The sequence below is a fragment of the Mauremys reevesii genome, linkage group 5 (genome assembly GCF_016161935.1).
Source record: "Mauremys reevesii isolate NIE-2019 linkage group 5, ASM1616193v1, whole genome shotgun sequence".
NCBI classification, from domain to species: Eukaryota; Metazoa; Chordata; order Testudines; family Geoemydidae; genus Mauremys; species Mauremys reevesii.
The window spans coordinates 118,901,119-118,922,583 of record NC_052627.1 but is presented as its reverse complement, the minus strand read 5'-3'; the positions used below and the strand labels follow the sequence as shown (position 1 = coordinate 118,922,583).

Genomic DNA, 21,465 nt, shown 5'->3' with positions numbered 1-21,465 from the left:
GAAACTCATTGTTACAAATTTGGTTAGAGACATACTGTCAACGTTAAAATCTTGCCAAGGTAAAAGTAGTTTTTAGGTACTGTCTGCTTCTTCCAATTTTTGTCATTCTTCATTCACACCTTCTCTTCTTCAAAATTTGTTCCTCTTTGCTGCATGAAAGATGTGTAGAAAGAAAAAGGGAAATTATATGGGGATAAACTAATTGACTATACACAAAGTGCTTTGTTTACTTTGTGCATTTAACAGCAAAGATTTTCTTTCTAACCTTCTAGTTCTAGCAATCTTTAGAGTTGCTTTTAAATCAGTAGGCTAAATGTTTTCAGATTTTTTTTTTAAATTGGTGTCCCTTTAGATAATTACATGCAACTTGCCTCTTTTTGCATCTCTCAAATAAGTATTTAACTTAATGTCAAACTTTTGTACCTTTACCTATTGGGGATTAATATGAACCCATATGCAAATATCCCCCATGCCACCCCTTTTCCCAACAAAGGGGTGGCATTAGGGCTGCCACAGAAAACCTAACTTTGAATTTCCTGACCTGAGTATCTAAAATCTCAACATAACGATTGCATTAGTATAGTTCATGGGTTCTCAAACTGGGGGTTGGGACACCTCACGAGGTTGCGAGGTTATTGCATGGGGGGTGTCGTGAGCTGTCAGCCTCCACCCCAAACCCTGCTTTGCCTCCAGCATATATAATGGTGTTAAATATATAAAAAATATTTTTAATTTATTTGCGGGGGGTTGCACTCTGAGGCTTGCTGTGTGAAAGGTACAAAAGTTTGAGAACCACTGATATAGCTTATTACATTTAATATAGTTTCTCTTTCTCAATGAGGGGTTCAACTCTTGTATTAGGATTTACTTCAGTACTCAGTGGCAAGGCAATTACATCTTTATGCAAAAAGACAAATTAGTATTCTGAAAGTGAGAGCTTACTCTGTGTGTGTATTTTATCTTTTAGCCTTGTTTGTGATTTGTATGAAAATCTACCAACATCATATAATTGGATGAGGAAGTAAGATGAATCTGGCTTTTGGACTACAATTTTCTAGAATTTTTCTTGTTAGTAGTCTGTGCTTTCTCATTTTGATCGTGTCATATTGACCTGCAAAAATTGAAATGTACTTCATTTTATACATCTATGGATCTGTTTTACTGAGACTTTCTATCTATCCTTGCTTTCCACATGCTTAATCAACCAATATAATTTTGCCTGAATTTTTTGTCATTTGCTCAAACAGTTGTGTAATGTATGATTATGCAGCTAGTTTATAAACCAGGTGCGGAAAACTAGCAAGTCAGCACGACATACTAGATAGGAACCCTGCACTGAGAGAGTTAGGGACTCTGGGTTACAATTTTGACTCTGCAGCTAAAACTTTTTGGGGGACCTTGTTTCCCTTACCACTCCTTGTCTGTCTTGTCTCTTTATATTGTGAACTCTTTGGGGTAGGGACTGTCTCTACCTTTGTTGTACAGTGCCTAGTACAATAGGGGTCTAAATCTTGGTAGGGGCCTTTAGATGCAAGTATATTTTAAACAGTAATAATTAAAAAATACAATCATTATTTGCACACAGACTCTAAGGTGGTGGAAAAGCTCTATTTTACTACAGAAAGAACAGGAGTACTTGTGGCACCTTAGAGACTATCACTCATAGGACCCCTAACCATAGGGCGAGAATCCCACCCTTAGGAATCCTAAACCTAGGGCCGGGAATCATACCCAGGAGAACCCTAGCCCCATGTCCCCTACCCTTGGGAACCCTAACTTTAGGGCTGGGAATCCTAACCCTAGGGCTGGGAACCCTACCCTATGGGAACCCTAATCCTAGCCCCAAGTTCCCTATCCACAGGAACACTAATCCTAAATCGGGGAACTGTACTCATAGGAAGCCTAACCCTAGGCCCAAGTCCCCTTCCCCTTAGGAACCCCAATTGTAGAGTAGGGAGCTCTACCCCTAAGATCTCTAACCCTAACCCAAATCTACTACCCATAGGAACCTTAACCCTGGGGTGGGGAGACCTACCCCTAGGAACTTTAAGCCTAGCCCCAAGTCCCCACCCTGGGAAACCTAACCCTAGTCCCCCCCCAAATCTCCTACCCTTTGGAACCCTAGCCCTAGCCTGAAGTCCCCTAAGCATAGGAACCCTAACCCGAAGGTGGGGATCCCTGTCCTTAGGAACCCTAACCCTAGCCCCACCTCCCCTACCCATATGAACCCTAACTCTAGGGTGGGGTGCCTGCCCCATAGGTACCCTAACCCTACAGGGGGGAGGCCTAGGAACCCTAATCCAAAGTCACCAACCCATAGGAACTCTAACCCAGGGGACGGGGGGAAACCTACCCATAGATATCCTAACCCTAGGGTGGTGAGTCCTGCCCACAGGAACACTAGCCCTAGCCCCAAGTCTCCTACCCATGGGAACCCTATCCCTAGGGCGGGGAGCTCTATCCATAGGTACCCCTAACCCAGGGTGGGGAGCCCTAACAGTAGGAACTCCTACCCTAGCCCCAAGTCCTCTATCCATAGGAACCCTATCCCTAGGGCTGGGATTCTAACCTTAGATACCGTAACCCTAGCCCCAGGTACGCAGACTGTTGGAACTCTAACCCTAGGGCAGAAAGTTATACCTATAGGATCTGTAAACCTAGTCTTAAGTCGTCTAACCCTAGGGCAGGGTGGATTTGATTTCTTAAACCATGTTTTAAATCACTAGTCAGGAAGACTCAATTTAATCATGGATTTCTACATAACAACCAACGAGAATGTACTTTTATAACCTTAATACATATTCTTCACAACTCAAAGATAGATGGTTTCATTTTTAGAAGGTACACACTATACATTTTTAAAGTGATTTATTTTGAAAAACTTTTTAGATTAGTTTTACAGCTATACCAGAAAATGTATGAATGTTTGGTTATTTCATTTACCAAAGGTAATTTAAGCAGATAGTTCACCTCCCAATGACTTCATAAATATCTCCAATTCAGCAGGTTAATCATTAATATTTGGAGGATTTAAATTGTTTTATTTAACTAAAACAACAATTTATGTAGTCTGGATTTTTTTCTTCAACAGCAAACATATATTTTAACAAAACAAGTATATTAATTTTTGAATTTAGTTAAACATTCAAGTTTTTTAAAATCAGGGTTGTTTTTGTTAAAATTGTTTTTAACTAAAATACACCTCTACCTCAATATAACGCAACACGATATAACACGAATTCGGATATAACGTGGTAAAGCAGTGCTCTGGAGGTGTGTGGCTGCGCACTCCAGTGGATCAAAGCAAGTTCGATATAACGTGGTTTCACCTATAATGTGGTAAGATTTTTTGGCTCCCGAGGACGGCGTTATATCGAGGTAGAGGTGTAGTTCAATGAAATTTAAAAAAAAAAAAAAAAAATTAAATCAACTATGCCAGCCAGATCAACATGAGAAACTTAAAATATTGGCTTTTGCAGCTAACTCAGTAGTATTCACCTTCATTTTTCTGTTTGTTCATAATCTGGAAAATAAAAACAAGCTTTCCTGCTTTTTTCAGGTCCCAAATGATTTCTCAATTTGGAATGAATTAGTCCAAAGGAAGAAAATATTCTTTCTACACTGGTAGAAGAAGCTACTGCTGTTAAAAGTGAGATTATCACTTCAACAGTCTCTGAATCCAAGTGACTTCCACCAGTTCACTGATGTGACTTTCTTTAAAACATCATCAGCAAATACATTTCTTGAGTGGTTCACCCTTAGCTCTGAAGTTTATTATAGTTGGCATTATGGAGGGATGATTGTGGGTTGTCCATGTCATAGCCAACTCCTCTTCTTCAGCAGTTAAGGTTTGACCCTGGTACCGAGTATTGAGAATATTTGCAAGAAAATGAGCTGGAGATAGTGCTTGTCCCATTTGTTTTTTTAATGCTTGTAATTTAACTCTGTCATTGCATATTTCTCTTTTTAAGATCTCACTCAGTTCCTTCTAAATTTCAACAGCGTCAGCAATAAAACAGCTGTTTCCCTGCATTTTGTTCAAGGCAACAGAAATAAGCTTCAGGGTACTCAGCATGTGTTCAACATTTCTCTTAAGCGCAGTGTTGAGAACTTTGGCTGTAACGGTGCCATGTATTTTTTCACGATTTTGTTCACAAACTGTCATCAGATTAGGCCAATTCTTGATATAGTGCTCAAAACAGTCCACTAGTGACTTCCATCACACATCTTGTGGGAGAGTTAGCTTAATTCCTCCCACTTTTTTCAGAGCGGCTGCTGCAAAGTGGCTGTTATGGAAGTATTTTGGAATTTCAACAACATTAGCCTTTATTTCTGGAACACTGAAGTCTTTGGCTAGGAGGTGCATCAAATGACCACTGCAACCATATGTTATTAGCTTGGGACGCTTTTCACTCTCTTCTAAATTTTTTCTCATCTTGGATACATTTGCAGCATTGTCTGTGACCAAGCTGCGTACTAAACATTTGAATTTTTTTCCACAGTTTGTTATAGCTTTTACTGCTACTTGTAAGTATTCTGCTGTGTGTGTATTTCCTGATGTATCAATTGTTTCCGTAAGGAATACATTCCCTTCTTTTGTTGTCACACAAGCACATACAACAGGATCACTGTGGACATTGCTCCATCCATCAAGACTCAGGTTAACACTTTCACCCTCTAGACCTTTTGCACACTGCTCAATTTCTCTTTCATATACTTTATCCAGCAATTTGCCTGCAACATCTGCTCTGTTGGGTGGACTGTATCCTGGTCTTAATGACTGAACCATGTTAATCAAGTGTGGGTTCTCAATCATACAGAAAGGAGAGTTTGTTGCATAAACAAACCAGGCAATTTTTTTTCATCAACTATCTCTCTTTGTAATATGCTGGTTCTTATCACAAACTTATCTATGGTGGTTTCTGGATGATGGAGATATTTTTTTTTCTTTTTGCTGCTGTGATATACTGTGGCTATGTGACACACATGATGTGATTGAAACAACTATCATTGGCACATAACTCTGAAACTATAGAAAATGATGGTGATCGTGAAGGTGGATAGTCTTCAGAATCCTGTATGTTGAGGATAGATTCTCCTAAACAAAATAAGTCAATGCAGTTATTTAATTATTATTACCACACTGCTCATTTAGTATTACTCATTGCATTCACTGACACTCAGTACTACTTTAAAGGTGAAATTGTAAAAGGAAGATCTGCCTATTTCAGCTATTTGTTTTTTATCACAGCTGCGTCTAAAATGATAGTACCATAGAGTAACAATTATATTTTTTGCTCAAACATGAGAATTCAAGAATAGTCCAGAAGGAAGACAGGCAGTCCTTTAGAAAGAAGTATGAAATAAAAAAGTTTACCAATCTGAAGATCCTGCATGTTCAGACATGTTTCTTTCATCATCTTCAATGCAGCTTCCACCTGAGAAGGAACACTTCTCATGATGTTGTTTCATTTAGGCAACCAGGCCTTGCATTTCTTTGTTGCACTGTTTGCATTTTGCATGCATGCTTGTCTTACCCACACGTAGAGGAACTTCATTAAAATATTCCCAAACTGGGTCTCTTTTACAGCCTGCTGCCATTATAGGTTTTCCCTTCTAGTGGGAGAATGGTATGGTAGATCTCAAATCAATGAAGGCTTCACTCAGAAAGACCTCAAGACTTCTGGAATATGCTGCTCAAACAGTTTCACTTTTGTTTCTACTGCCTGTCCCTCCCTTCTCACATTTATCTCCAGACTTCTCCTTGTCCAGATCTGTTCCACCCCCAACAATCTTCTTTTCATTTAACTTTTTGAAACTTTGCACTTTTAGAGAGAAGTAAGAGATTGACTCTGTGTACACAAATTTGCAGAGGGACAATAGGGTTGAGGTCTGTTATTTCTCACCTCCATGTATTATTGATTTATTCAAAAACATTTTTGCTGTTAACAAGCATGTTATCTCTGGAGATGCAAATCCACAGTTTGAGAACTGAAAAACTAAGTATCTCTGATGGTATCTTCTAGACTGACCACTGAGTCCCATTGGGTAGATAGAAAGATTAACCTAAATAATCTATACAGATGCACCTGGAACACCTGAGATTGGATCCCTAATCCATGAACTATTGGAACTCATTTACAAAACTTTTCTTAAAACATTACATGAATATATTGTTTCATACTACAGAATTAGAATTTATAATCCCTATTCTATGGTGAGATATCTTTGAGCTATAATGTAGCTTAATTAAAACTATCTTTAGATAGGTTTTTTCCTCAAAGCATTTTATCAAAAAATCCGATTTTTTTAAATTGATTTTTATCCACCCTGCCCTAGGGCAGGAGCTGTACCCTTAGGAACCCTAAGCCTAGGTCCAAGTCCCCAGCCCATAGGTATCCTAACCCTAGGGCGGGGAGACCTAACCGTAGGGTGGGGATCCCTACCCTTAGAAACCCTAGCCCTAGGCCCACCTCCCCTACCCATATGAGCCCTAACTCTAGGGCGGGGTGCCCTCCCCATAGGTACCCTAACCCTAGGGCTGGGAGCCGTAGCCCTAAGAACTCTAACCCTAGCCTGACGTCCCCGACACATAGGAATCCTAACCCCGAGGTGGGCACTGTACCCACAGGAACCCTAGCCTGAAGTCCCGTACACATAGGAATACTAGCCGTAGCCCCAAGTCCTCTACCCATAGGAACCGTAACCCTAGGGCTGGGAGCCTTATTTATAGGAACCCTAAACCTAGGCCAAAGTCCACTACTCATTGCAACCCTAAATCTAGGGCGGGAAGCTGTACTTATAGGAACCCTAACTCTAGCCCCAGGTCCTCTAACCATAGGACCCCTAACTCTAGGGCCGGGAGTCATACCTATAAGAACCTTAATCCTAACCCCAAGTCCCCTACTCATAGGAACCCTAACCCAAAGGTTTAAATTATCTGTTAGAATGTTTGTGCAGCACCATGGGCTCTTGATACTGGTTGGGCTCTTTATGTACTATCACAATAGAAAAAAGTAATTAAAGCAGTATTGTGCCTCAGTTTCTTATAATCCGGAAGTGCCAATATGGTACCATGACTTCTATCTCCTTCAGGTATAATCTGGTTGATTTTAATACCACTTATGGGCTTCGTAGGGAGTTCTGATCCGCTTTCTTTGGCTGGAATGGATGCCAGCTGTGATGCAGGTCTGTGAGAGTGCTATGTTTTAAAACAGAGCTAAATTGAGGATAAGGTGTTATAAGGCTACTGAACGACAAAACTTTTGTCTTTCAGAAGTGTTAAACCCCTCCCACCTGAAAGATTTGCCGACGACAAATGCCAGTGTGAACAGCGCTTTGCGTTGTCGGCAGGTGAGCACTCCTGCCGACAAACGCCGCTCGTTAGGGGTGAATGTTTTTTGTCGGCAGGAGAGCTGACAAACAGCGGCTACACGGTGCGACTTTTAGCGGCATGGATGTAGCAACGCAGCCATGTTGCTAAAAGTTGTGTAGTGTAGACATTACCTTATTCATTTAGGCTATGTTGGCAAATAAAATAGCTGATTGTGTATCTGTCAGTCCTGAATTACAGTAAGGAATGCAATATTTAAGTTGTCATAGCACACAAACTAACAGTGATTGGTTTGACATGTTGTTTGGATTTATTCAAAGTACATTCTCTTCTTAATTTTAGAAAGAAAGAACTTTCAACTACCAAGAAAGATCGAGTGAACCACTGCCTGACAATATGTGAAAACATAGTTGCTCAGTCTCTAAGGTAATAAAATTCTTTCTGAACTCATTTTATTAATGTTGGTAAAGTTACTCTGGAGTTTTTTATGGTTTTCTCATTTTAATCAATCTTTAATTCTAAATGTTGAAAATACTCTTTTTAAACAGGACATTCAAGGGCTTGAAAAATTTACCAGACAGACTCTCTGGAGGACCAAACCCATTATCCAAAGGTTGTTATGAGACCTTGCAATAATTGAGGTCCAGGAGCAATGCCCTGGTGAAAACCCCAGTCCTCCAGATTTCTTCAGCTACTGGGAAAGTGCTGAGATTTCTACCTGGAGTTAGTCCCCAGATTCTGCTTGGGAGCTTAATCTTTCATATCGGCCTTTGTTTGGTTTACTTATACAGGAACAGATTCAAATTATAGGTGCAAGCATGCAGAAATTACATCTTTTTTCTCTCCTTCAGGGCCTCCTGGCCTTGCAAGAGCTACACTTTCCCCTTATTATACTCCTACCCCAACTTCCATCCTTTGTGTCATTCTCCCCAGTAAACTTCTGTGTCTGTCTCAGCTGCATCTCATGGCATTCTCAAGGAACAGTGTGAAAGTGACATGGTTCTTGACAGTTTCATTGTTTCCCAGGGACTTGTTTATAGCAATATTTATGTAGGTTGTAAGCTGTTTGGAGAATATGCTATCTTTTATTGTATGTGTGGTCCTAGCACGATGACTCCTGATTGGGGCCTCAAGCCTTTTCCACAATATAAGTATTATTAATAATATAATAGTATAGGAATTGACCAGGTCTTTTTCATTCAGTTGTTGCTTGGCAAGAGTAAGAGAATAGTAGGGGCACTGGAACTGTATATGTGCAGACTCCAAAGAAAACGCTGCTTGAGTTTACTTTTGTTTCCCGTTTAGTGACTTCATTTTTTAAAATGAAAGCTTTAGCTCTGCAGAAATTTGCTTAGAGCCCACGCTCATCAGGCCCTTTTTAAGTTGTCTCACATTGGACATCCAAAATTAGTAGTTGCTCTGAAAAATCTTGGCCCAAATATATACTTGTTTACTGTTTATTTACTCTTTGTATTTTCCTAAGATCAGAATGAAACTATACTTTGGACCAGATCCGTCATGTGGTTCCAGTGACAGGATTTGGGTCTCAGTTTGTAGTTGGTGTTGACAAAACTGCAGGCAAAGTAAACTCCTTGGGGCAGGGATGGTCTCTTTTTTTCTGGTTGTACAGCACCTAACACAGTAGGAACCTAGTGCATAACTAGGGCTCCCTCATAGGTGATACGGTAATAACATCCATGACAATCTTTTCAGTGACTTTAAAAAAAAGTTCCATGTAAATATTTGTGTTCACATTTAATTATTTTAGCAATTTGGTCCTACACTATTTGACATGGAATGTTATGCAGCAGGGGTAGGCAACATATGGCATGTGTGCCGATTTTCAGTGGCACTCACACTGCCCGGGTCCTGGCCACCCGTCCAGGGGACTCTTCATTTTAATGTAATTTTAAATGAAGCTTCTTAAACATTTTAAAAACCTTATTTACTTTACATACAACAAGAATTTAGTTATATATTATAGACTTATAGAAAGAGACCTTCTAAAAACGTTAAAATGTATCACTGGCACGCGAAACCTTAAATTAGAGTGAATAAGTGAAGACTTGGCCCACCATTTCTGAAAGGTTGACGACCCCTGTTATACAGTAAGGTGAAATAAGTTTTATTTTTGAAACAATATATTGTAAAAAAAATACAGAATATTGATCAAAAGTATAATTTCATCTTTAAGGATTACATTTTAAAATGAGAGTTTGGCAAATACATAACTTCTGTGTAATTTTTGCCGTGCATTTCTGTTGCTTACAAACTTGGGCTAAAATTGTCTACTACATGTTAATGTTCATTTAATAATGATTTAATAGAGAAGGCAGAGTTTGGTATGTTAACTTTAAAAGCTATATAGATTTTCTTTGAATTACCATGTTTCTATGCCCTCCTGACTATTTTAACTTGATATGTTGTCTTCCCTGAGAAAGGTGGTGGATAATCCTAGCCATTGCTAAACAGTTGACAAATCCCAAATGAAGTATTTTTTGCCTATATGAGACTCATCTGCAGGTCCCTTTTACCATAATATCTGAGCAGCTCACAATCTTTTGTTTTTTTAGTGTGGTTATCCCTACAACACTTCAGTGAGGTAGAGAAGTACTTTTAGCCCCATTTTACAAATGGGGAACTGAGACTTGAGTGTCTTACCCCAGTTACACAGGCAGTCTGTGGTGGAGCATGGAAAAGAACCAGGTCTGACATGTCCTAGGCAAATGCCCTTGATCAGTGAACTATCCTTCCTCTCGCATAGGGGAAAAAAAAAGTTTTGCTTGCCCCATGTAATCTGTGTTGTATTTTGCAAGGCTGCTTTAAAGAGATTAGAGTCTCGTGGAGGAATGCTCTCTGGATTCTAAATAGTCTGTCTTTGCAATTTAAGAGTGAGCTTTGAAATCAATATGCTGGTTTTTGGGACCTAGACCAAGTGCTGTGATTTGTTGTTTTTACTGATTCAGTAAGAGCAGTTAACACACACTTCTGAGGTAATGGGTGACTCTGGTGCAAGGACTGTCTCTTCTGAGCTGCCTTGCTTTAATATATTGTTTGCAAGATGCAGGGTCATCCTGGGGTAAAAAGAGGATGGGATACAACTCCAATGGTATGTAAACAATATGATGCTATATTGACCACTCTTACATTCAGAATATTGGGCATGGGAAATTCAATTCAATTGTAAAAGGACAACATTTGTAATAACATATTTTATTTCCAAACCGTGTCAATCAGAAAAGTGAAAACTATAAATATGGACTCCAGTCTTCAGCCTGTCTATCTTCACAAACAATAACATTCATTTAACTTTCCATAGTGTACTTTTTAACATGCTAACTTTTTTTTGAATTTAGGAATTCTCCGGAATTTCAGAAACTGCTGGGTATTGCTATGGAACTCTTTCTTCTCTGTAGTGATGATGCAGAGTCTGATGTCAGGATGGTTGCTGATGAATGTCTCAATAAAGTTATAAAAGTAAGACTTATGTAATGTATGTATTTTTATCAGGGTTGTCCTTTTTTAAATATGTTGTTCTATATGAAGATAAATTGATATTCATTTCATCATCTGTTTCCCTGATTCTTGACCGTTTCTCTTAACACATTGAGAGCTCAAGTACACTTGCTAACCTTGCTTATCCACCAAGGTCAACACATTCCTTAAGAACAAAAGCATGTAAGAGACTTTCTGATATACTGTTGGCACTGTTTCTTTACTTTTATCCTTTCAGGCCAAAAGGTTTCTAACGATAAGGGTAGTTAAGCTCTGTAATAGGCTGCCAGGGAAGGTTGTGAGTTCCCCATCATTGGACGATTTAAGAACAGGTTCAACAAACACCTTTCAGGAATGATCTAGGTATATTTGATCCTGCTTCAGTGCAGGGGATTGGACTTTGACCTCTCAAGGTCCCTTCTAGCCCTATATGTCTGTGATTCTGGGAAAGTGATGAAAAGCTGAACTTCTGAGGAGGGAGAGGGTCTGCAGAGGAGAGGGTTTTAACTTGGTCCCCAAGACAACAGGAGATACCAAGGCTAAGCTGGACCTACTGCTTGAAAGAAATACGAAGCTTAGCTAAAATTATATATGTTTAGGTTTTTGTTGTGTTGACCTTTTCCTCTGTTGTGTCCTATGGGTGGGTAAATGTTACTTGATTTTGAATAAGCTGTTCTGTGACTGCATTCTTCTCCTGGTCTAGATTCCCAGAGGAAAGTCTAATCGTGGGCTATAACCTAGCTAGCCCTGCTAAGGCTACAGTGGCAAATGAATACTGTAATTTGATGACCCAGTCAGAGTGGGGGTGAATCATGGGATTCCACCATGAGAGAGGTGTAGATGTTAGCCTGTAACTTGGAAAGAATTGCAATGGAGAGATTGAGTGGAGGGTCAAAGGTACAGCTCACTCTGTAACCTTAACAGCAATTAATTGGAATTTCTTACTTCTTATTGTAATGAGTAATAACTAAAAATAAGCTTGTTCATAAGAACAAAAGCATGTAAGAGACTTTCTGATATACTGTTGGCACTGTTTCTTTACTTTTATCCTTTCAGGCCAAAAGGTTTCTAACGATAAGGGTAGTTAAGCTCTGTAATAGGCTGCCAGGGAAGGTTGTGAGTTCCCCATCATTGGACGATTTAAGAACAGGTTCAACAAACACCTTTCAGGAATGATCTAGGTATATTTGATCCTGCTTCAGTGCAGGGGATTGGACTTTGACCTCTCAAGGTCCCTTCTAGCCCTATATGTCTGTGATTCTGTGAAAGTGATGAAAAGCTGAACTTCTGAGGAGGGAGAGGGTCTGCAGAGGAGAGGGTTTTAACTTGGTCCCCAAGACAACAGGAGATACCAAGGCTAAGCTGGACCTACTGCTTGAAAGAAATCTGCTTAGCTAAAATTATATATGTTTAGGTTTTTGTTGTGTTGACCTTTTCCTCTGTTGTGTCCTATGGGTGGGTAAATGTTACTTGATTTTGAATAAGCTGTTCTGTGACTGCATTCTTCTCCTGGTCTAGATTCCCAGAGGAAAGTCTAATCGTGGGCTATAACCTAGCTAGCCCTGCTAAGGCTACAGTGGCAAATGAATACTGTAATTTGATGACCCAGTCAGAGTTGGGGTGAATCATGGGATTCCACCATGAGAGAGGTGTAGATGTTAGCCTGTAACTTGGAAAGAATTGCAATGGAGAGATTGAGTGGAGGGTCAAAGGTACAGCTCACTCTGTAACCTTAACAGCAATTAATTGGAATTTCTTACTTCTTATTGTAATGAGTAATAACTAAAAATAAGTCATTTATCACGAGCCTTGTTATAATGGGTTTATAAACTAATTATGATTTTGAAATGAATATATGGGTAAAACAAATTTAGAATTGGTGCCTCATAATGTGTAATCTTTAATGGCAATGCCTTCAAGAATTAAGTTTGTCTTACACCTTGCAAAATCAGCCTGCTTCAGATAGCTAGCATTGGATTTGATCCTGTAAGCTGCTAAATACTGTAGATTTCCATCTAAATTGATGAAAGTTGAAGCAGCTCATCACTTTGTAGGACAAGGCTGCTGGCTTTTCCTTCAGATATTTGTCTTCAATAGCAAACATCCATCACCACTGTATGTAAGCACTTACTAGATAAATTAGGTTTTCATGACAAGGGAACTAATAGACTTGGAGTCTTCTACTCTTTTCTCTTCCTTTGTATTGGAGACTCTGTTTGAGATAAATATTTCCCCCCTCCCTTCTTCCTTCCCTCTTCCTTTTGGCTGTGGTAAAAAGCTTTCTCAAAGAGTAGAGTCTTACAGCATCGAACACTTGCTCCTCTCCCTCCACCCCCCACCAATAAAAGAGCATCTGGTCAGATTGCCTCGTATTTTCAGAAGCTGTTCCAGTACAAGTGTAGCATTGTTAGTTGAAAATCACATTCTGCTGTGGTACAATAAACTCTGTTTCATTTTGTTATAGGCTTTGATGGATTCCAACCTTCCTAGGTTACAGTTAGAACTCTATAAAGAAATTAAAAAGGTGAGTGTAGTTCTTTCCTTTTATCTATTTGGGCATGTCTGATATTTAATAATTTTAAATATTCTGTTAGATTAATGTTATGTATTGATCTGTGAAGTGATTGTTTTTTAAAAGTGTAAATTTCTCTTATTAAATTGACATTTAAATTGAGCTGCTGCAAGAGCTATATTTATTGATTTCTTTTTAATGTATATTTGTGTGTGAGAGTGTGTGGATGTCAAACATAAAAATGTCCCTTGTTAACAGCTGCTCAGGTGACATGCACCTCCATATAGCTTGGCAAACATCTTTCTTTCCACTGAAGACCACACTTTTATTATATATGCAAGCTAATTATTTTAGTCTGTGGTAGCTTCTGTAGCAGGTGCCTGTAAGAAGAAGAAATTAAACAAATGATAAATGCAGAACACTGTATCATTGGGTGACTGCTTACTGCACCTGTGAAGACATACGCATGAAGAGAATTTATAGCCGGACCAATGTTATCATTAATCATTTCTAACACATTCTTAATGCTTTTAATATATTTCTTATGAGAGGCAAGGGAAATATTACTCACTAGAATAGTGTTCAGGGAAGATAGAAGTTCTATTCAGGACTCCAGCAGCTCTTCTCTGCTGAAGACTAAAACACCCTGTGGAACTCTATGCAAGTCTCTCATTATTTGCCATGTTATATGTAGCTGCTCTTGCATCTTGATCAGAACTATGAGTAAAAAATAAACCCTATTATTTTCATTAGTTTTAAAAAATACCCAACAACTTGAGACATTCCTTCTAAGGCAGGGGTTCTCAAACTGGGGGTCAGGACCCCTCAGGAGATCGCGAGGTCATTACATGTGGGGGTCACGAGCTGTCAACCTCCACCCCAAACCCCTCTTGCCTGCAGAATTTATAATGGTGTTAAATTAAACACCCTTTTAAATATATTAATTAGGGGGGTTGCACTCAGAGGCTTGCAATGTGAAAGGGGTTGCCAGTAAAAAAAAGTTTGAGACCTGCAGTTCTAAGCGGTAGGAGAAGCTGACAGTATGAAAGGATTTTACATGTATTGAGATGTTGTGCTAACTGTTCCACTCTCCTCCTAACCTGTGCTATTAATGACTTGTGAATATTAATCTTGTCTACATGGACAGATTATAGAAATACAAAAAGAGACAGAAAAAATGTGTTTAAACTGAAGTTTGAAACACTCTCATCTGTTCTTTGAGTATATGCAGCCATGTATTACACTTGCGCGCTCGTTGCACTGGAGCTGGAGAATTTTGACTAGCAGGACCCGTGTGTGCACACTCACTTCTCAGGGCCATAGCTCTCTTCCCTCCCCACCGGCTATATGAGGAATTGCTGTCCCGACCCTCTTCAGTTCCTTCTTACCACCTGTGGCTGGAGTTTGAGCTCTGTGTGCTTTTCACCTCACCTCTATTTTAGTGACTTTTTCTAGTTGTATATTGTTGATTAGTACCCTTAGTATAGTGTTAGTTAGATTGGTATTAGTTAATTTTAGTTTAAGTACTTCTCTGGTGATCCCCCCTCATCAGGGTTTAAACATTGTCCATCACGGCGGGGGGGGAAGGGGTGAGCGATCCCCACATATGGTGCTTGTGCTTAGGAGAAGCCCAGGTCAAGGAGTGGAGTTTAATTTGCAAATTGTTCACCAAATAGACTCAGGTGGCAAAGGATCTTTGTCTAAAGCAGCACCTGCTTAAACAGGCCGTGTAGCCTGCTTCAGCACCAATGCCTTCAGCAGATTGGAGGTCACCCCTGGATTCTAAGAGTGCTGCTGCTTTGCCCTCTGGAGCTGGCGCCTCTCTGAAGAGATGGAGGAGATGTTTCCTGTCAAGTGTGCCAAGGAAAATGTCGCATCTGGTCTAGATCCTGTGGGGACCCATCTCTCTCCTCCAGAAGTGTGAATTGGCACAGTGTGAATGCCACTGCATGGGAAGGATTGGGTCCTGGCAGCCACTCCCCAGTGCTATGTGGGGAGGTCAGAGGTTGATTCGGTTCTGGTCCCAGGGTGTTGGTTGAGTTTGGTACTGATGAAGGTGAGCCTGCCATCGGCTGTTTCTGTGCCAGGAGTGTGTAAGTGTCAACAGACTTCCTCTGCCTCTTTCCTGATCTCTCCCTTGGTTCAGGAATTTGCTAGGCCTGTGTCCTTTATAGCCCTGTTGGCTGGGTGGGCTTCTGAACCTGTGGGTCTGTCAACACTATGCCCCTATGTTTCCCCTTTGCAGTCGGTGGAAGTGGGGTTCAGTACAAGGGATCTCCTCAGCACCAGGAGCTTCTTCAGCACCCCTATGGTCAATGTCACAAATGTTACCATGGAAGCACTCACCTCCCTGCTCTCTGGTATCATCAGTTACCTTGGTATCGCTGCCAACTTTGGGGTTAGTACAGCTTTCAGCACCAGAACTGACTGTTCGCACCAGCTCCCTCTTCATTCTGGGCTACAGATCAGTCGGACTGGAGTCAGGGTTGGTGCCACCATTATCCGCTGAAGGTTGGGATTCCTCAGTGTCTGGGTTGGAATCTTCCTTCTCTCACTCTCTACCTGACCCACATTGGGAGCTCTTCATGGAGTGCTATGTGTAGGAGGTTGGTGCTTGTCTTGTGGTCAGGACAGGGGTCCCTGGCATGGCTCCTGCTGACCACCAAAGCCCTATCCATACCAGTGGCTTCTGTGGGATGCTCCTCGGTCTCTGAGGTCCCACTCCATATCTTGCTTGAAGGTGAGATCACCGGACAGGTCTGTGGCAGTGACTGTCAATCTGTCACAGGCCCAGGCACTAGTGAGCCTTCCCCTCTCAGAGCCCCCAGAATGTCCCATCCAGGTCTGTCTGTCCTGGAACGGGATCCGGCTCTGCCACAGTTAACCACTTCATCTTCATCTGTGAATGATTCTGTGATTCCTGGCTCTTCATCTCCCTTATACCGGAGATTTCAAGGCATACAAGAACCTTTTGCAGTGCATGATTGCTTCCCTGGATATTCAAATGGAGTTCCTGCAGGAGAACACCTCTGGAGCATGCTGCATTTGTTATTGCCTGCAGCAGAGCACATGGAGAAATGCTGTTTGATTCCAGTGCAGAGATTTGAGAGATTCCATCCAGCCCCAAATTCCCTGGTTGTAACCGGTGAACGGTAGGGCAGATTTAAGTCTGCTCCCACAAGATTTATTCCACCTTTTCCTTGCAGATGTGGATTGCTAACCAGCAGGCATCAGGCTCCATTTGAGGACCTGGCATCTCGTCCCTTTCTCCTTTTGTGTCAGACAACTGCATTCCTGGTAGTGATAATATCTGCAAGAAGAGTGTGACGCTCCTTATTCAGAGTTCTCTAATGACAAAGTGATTTTATGACTACACTCAGAATGTTCAGTTTAATTTGAACCAGGCAATATATTTACCTGTATTCTTTCCTAAGCCGTATTCCTCTCCGGAGGAGCAACGTGTCCTTATGTTAGATGTCTAGCAATGTCTAGCTTTTTATCTGAACAGGACTAAACTGTTTCACGATTTGCTTTGCCTGTTTGTGTCAGATGCAATTTGTATGACGAGGTAAGTGGTTTTTTCACAGATGATCTCTAAATGGATAATGTCCTGTATCAAGACTGGATATGAAATAGCTTTGGCTATGCCTCCTTAACAGATGCAAGATCATTCTACAAGAGCTTGAGGAATGTTAATAGGATTCCTCAGGGCTTGGCTACACTTGCAAGTTGCAGCGCTGGTAGAGGCTTTCCAGCGCTGCAATTAGTAACTGTCCACATCTGCAAGGCACATCCAGCGCTGCAACTCCCTGGCTGCAGCGCTGGCTGTACATCTGGTCAGGTTGGGGTGTAGCGATTGCAGCGCTGGTGATCCAGCGCTGCTCATCAAGTGTGGACACACACCAGCGCTTTTATTGGCCTCCAGGGAATAAGGAGATATCCCAGAATGCTTTAAACTAAATTACTCTCTTTGTTTTGTTATGCAGCCTCTCTTTGTTTTGTTGTGAACTCCGATGAATCGGAGCTCCGTTGAACTGCTTATCTAAAAAAACAAACACTGATCACAGCAAACAGGAACTATCTGTACCTGGCTGTGAACGATCAAATGAGAGGCAGGGAGTGAATGTTTGCTTGACAGAGAAACAGCGTTGGATGCAGGCTGTTTGCAATTAAGACTAAGGGTTCGTGAACATTTTGTGATTTTTCAATCCAGGAAGCTAACACACAGTGTTGGCTCCAAAAATCCACTCTCTCTATCTTCCCCGCTCCCTGTCACAGTACACCACCCTCCACCTCCCTCTTTTGAAAAGCACGTTGTTGCCACTTGAATGCTGGGATAGCTGCCCATAATGCAGCACTCCCAACAGCGCTGCAAATGCAGCAAATGTGGCCACACACCAGCGCTGGTAGCTGTGAGTGTGGCCACACACCAGCGCTGCTCCTACACAGCTGGATGACCAGCACTGCAAACTACCAGCGCTGCAAACCGTAAGTGTAGCCATACCCTCAGTGACATCTCAGTACTGTACATTTGCAGGGCTGCTAGGTGTTCGTCCATATATTTACAAATCATTACTGCATCTTCCAGGGTGGATACAAGCTTTCGTAAGCAGTCCTGCAATCCTTGTTTAGTTAGACTCCAAGCCCCGCCTCCTGGGGTGGGTATTGCTTATGAGTCACCTAAGTGGAATACACTACTTACTGTAACTGTGGTTTTTTGAGAGACGATATAGGTGGGTATTTCACGACCCACCCTCCATCCCTTCTGCATTGGGTATTGTCTCTGGATGTTTGGTGCGAAGGAACTTAAGGGGGTCAGGACAGCGCCACCTCATATAGCCGGAGGAGTGGCTATGGCCATGGGGTGTGAGCACCGCTGCTCTTTGGGCCCTGCTAGGCAAATTTATCTGGCTGGCATGCTGAGCATGTTCACATCTAAGTGGAATGCATGTTTGCATCACACCTTGAAGAACCACAGTTACAGTAAAGTTACCATTTCTTACATTGCTTTTAGACTCCAGTCGCTATTTGGCAAAGGATTCAACTTCCACTTCTAAAAAATAGAACAGATTTAAAGCAATATGTTCCCTTTATGCTGAGTCACAAGAAGTCCTATCTAGCAGGGGCCTATCTGCTTTAAAAAAAAAAAAAAAAAAAAGCACATGGTACTCTCCCTATTTTCCATTGCTTGGTTCAGGACAATAACCCAAATCCCAAGGGGTACATAGTTTGGATTTCAGGTGAAGTTTTTACTACAATTTTTTACAAGGTTAAGTATAATCTTGTTTCTTTGATACCACCATGATAAGCAGCTTGTATATAGGCAGGAAGAATTCACACATGAGAAACCAATTCAAGAATCCCTCAATTCAATCTTTAATCTCTTTGGTTTCTAACATTATGGGATTTCCTTGCAGTTGATATTCTTGAAAGCACTTGGTATTAATGACCTGCTGAAGAAGAGTATTAAACATCTACACATTTCAAGATGCATATAATGACTGTAGTGTCTCATATCATTAATTTAACATTGCTAAAGAGTGAATTTTTTTTCCACAGTATTCAAAATGACTTCAAAAGGTCTCCTATTTGTCTTTCCCTGTGAGTTTACTGTTTTGAACCAATTCTGTTATGGATGAGGACCATACTTCTAACTAAAGTGGTTTAAAAAAAAAAAAAAAAAAAAAAAAGCAAACACATCTCCCTCCAGCAGCATGCACATTGCAGGCTTAAATCTTAAATTGAAATGGCCCGGCCATCTTGGGCTGTGGAGTGAAGCCTGAATTTATGACTCTTGACCAGGAACTATTAGATGTTGGCATTTTATCATTCTACGTTATACTGTGAGATGTAGGATGGGGAGCAAGAACAATCTGCTGTTACTGGCTGGTCACTTTCTTATCACTGAAGTTGATCACTTTTTCTTACATATGACTACCTTCTCTGGTCCCTATTTTTTATCACTTCATAAAACTCCAGGAAGAGACTAAAAAATTGAGCTTTTTTAACACATTTTTATGTTCCTTTTCAGCTAGGAGAGAGTTTAGGCTGTCCTTTGTTTTTAATTTCACTTCCTGTCTGGAAGCCATATTAGGATTTACAAGCATGAGATGTAAGGGAAGTGAATCTCTCTTGTAGTTAAAATTCATATACAGTCAAAATCACTTTATCCAGTTTTAAAGGATGTTTGTGAGTGCTGATCTGTAACAAATTATACATTCAATCTATCTAGAATGGTGCTTCTCGAAGCCTACGTGCTGCAGTTTGGAGGTTTGCTGAGCTTGCCCATCTGGTTCGACCTCAGAAGTGCAGGTAGGTGACTTACATTTTTGGTATGCAGAAGTGCTATTTGTCTACCATACACAAACATAAAACTGAAAAAGTAAATACATCATCACTGGTGGCAGTGCTGTTTCATAATCCAAACTGAGATGTTAATTTAATAAAGCTGTTGGGTGGGATTCAGTGGGATTCTCGTATGGTCCTTTGACATTCCACATGTTGCGCATAATTCAGTGGTATAAATTTAGCTGTATTTTTACCAGAGGATAGAATTTTGATGTAATTTCTTTATCTCCCTCATCCCCCCAAGCCTTATTGTTTCACTGCATTAAATGTGTTAACTGAAAAAAAATCTAGACAAATTAGCATCACACAAAATACTTCATGCTTGCATAGCGCTGTGCATCTGATCTCAAAGAACTTTACAAAAATGATAATCCCCGGTTTCCAGATGAGGAATCCAAGTCACAGATATGAAATAATTACTTGCCTGAGGTTACCTAGCCACACGTGGCAGATTTAGAAACTGGATCCGAGTCTCCTGACTTCCTGTCTTTCTGTAACTACTAGACCACACTGCTTCCTATTCTTATCTTGTGAGTCTCTTTCTATAGTTATTTCTATTAACTATTTATTATTGTATAACCCAAAGATCCCATTAATGATTGGGGCCTGTAGCAATAATTGGGGCTTAGTAGGACTACCCTAGTTGTGAGCTTAACTCTGGGAAAGTGGATGGAAGCTTATGAAATAGTCCGATCTCTATAATAACAAATGTTGATGGGAAAAGATAACAAATCCAACTCAGTCTGTTAAATAAAATTGTTTTACAAAATTTGTAAAGGTGAAAAACAGACTGACTTAATCTAAACAAAAAAGTCTTTCAGATATAATTCAAGGATTCTGGTGAGATCGTATCTGGCAAACAAAAAGTGTGTGGGACTGGAAATTAATGGGCCAAAACTGGTGTGTTGGAAATTAGGCGTAATTGGTGGACATGTTAATGAAAGGATGGGTTATTACACCCATCACTTCCTTTTGGGGTCCTTAAACAAAGAGACTTTGGGAGGCAGATTGGTGCAAGCGAACATTGCCTGGCAGAGATAAGGGGGAGGGCGCGAGCTTCATTGTTCTGGCTGCCACCTCCACCATTTTCTGAGAGCCTGGGATCCACCATGGCACTGTTGGGCCTTCATTGTCGTGATCCTAAAAGATGCCCTGACTAGACTGGGTCAGATTACATGGCCACCTCCATTGGCTCTGATTAAATCCCAAACACCATCAGAGATCTGAGACTTTGTCACGCCTCTTGTGTGTCTTTTTCTTCCCAACTGTATTTCTTTCTCTTCGCTATCCCTCTTCTTTTGCATTCTGTATAAGAATCTGGCTTACCCAGATAGACTGCATATTTTACAACATATTTTGTTGCATATTTTGTAAGCCTGTGACCAAAAAGACAAGCAATGCCTAAACAGCCCAATGCTGGTAATAGTTTGCCAGGTCTCAAAGTAGCTAATAAAATGGTGTGTTTGTGCATGTGTTTCTCCAGCAGTGAGGTAGCTAGTAAAAGTGAACACCACAGATGGAAGCAGTAGTATTTTTCTATCTCTGCTGGGTTTTTTCCTCTTCCCTTTTGTGTGCATTTGTCTTGTTTTGTCTTAAAAGCAAACAAACAAACAAAAAACAGGACTGGACTTTAACAACAGCTCCAGCCCATTGCAACTAACTTAGCCTCTTTATTCTGGAAAGGACAGTTATTGCCATCTTTTATACTATCGAAAGACTGTTTTAAAAAGGTTTGTTCCTATAAAAACTCCCTATAGCTAAAGAGAAAGGGAACAAA

At 40.7% G+C, this 21,465-nt stretch overlaps 1 protein-coding gene across 7 annotated transcripts in view; it reads left to right on the top strand.

Moving 5' to 3' along the window:
• Positions 1-21,465, top strand: part of HTT (huntingtin) — a 194,174-nt gene that overhangs the window by 5,301 nt on the left and 167,408 nt on the right. For 6 of the 7 annotated variants that reach the window (XR_005599204.1, XM_039540905.1, XM_039540908.1 and 3 more), the window contains exons 2-5: positions 7,676-7,759; positions 10,690-10,810; positions 13,293-13,352; positions 19,573-19,652. Coding sequence is in view for 6 of the 7 variants with exons in the window: in XM_039540905.1 (XP_039396839.1) it covers positions 7,676-7,759; positions 10,690-10,810; positions 13,293-13,352; positions 19,573-19,652 (345 nt within the window). In the remaining variant the exon portion in view is untranslated. Of the gene's footprint in view, positions 1-7,675; positions 7,760-10,689; positions 10,811-12,446; positions 12,541-13,292; positions 13,353-19,572; positions 19,653-21,465 lie in introns of those variants that run through there. The other variant, XM_039540910.1, reaches the window with a different exon arrangement.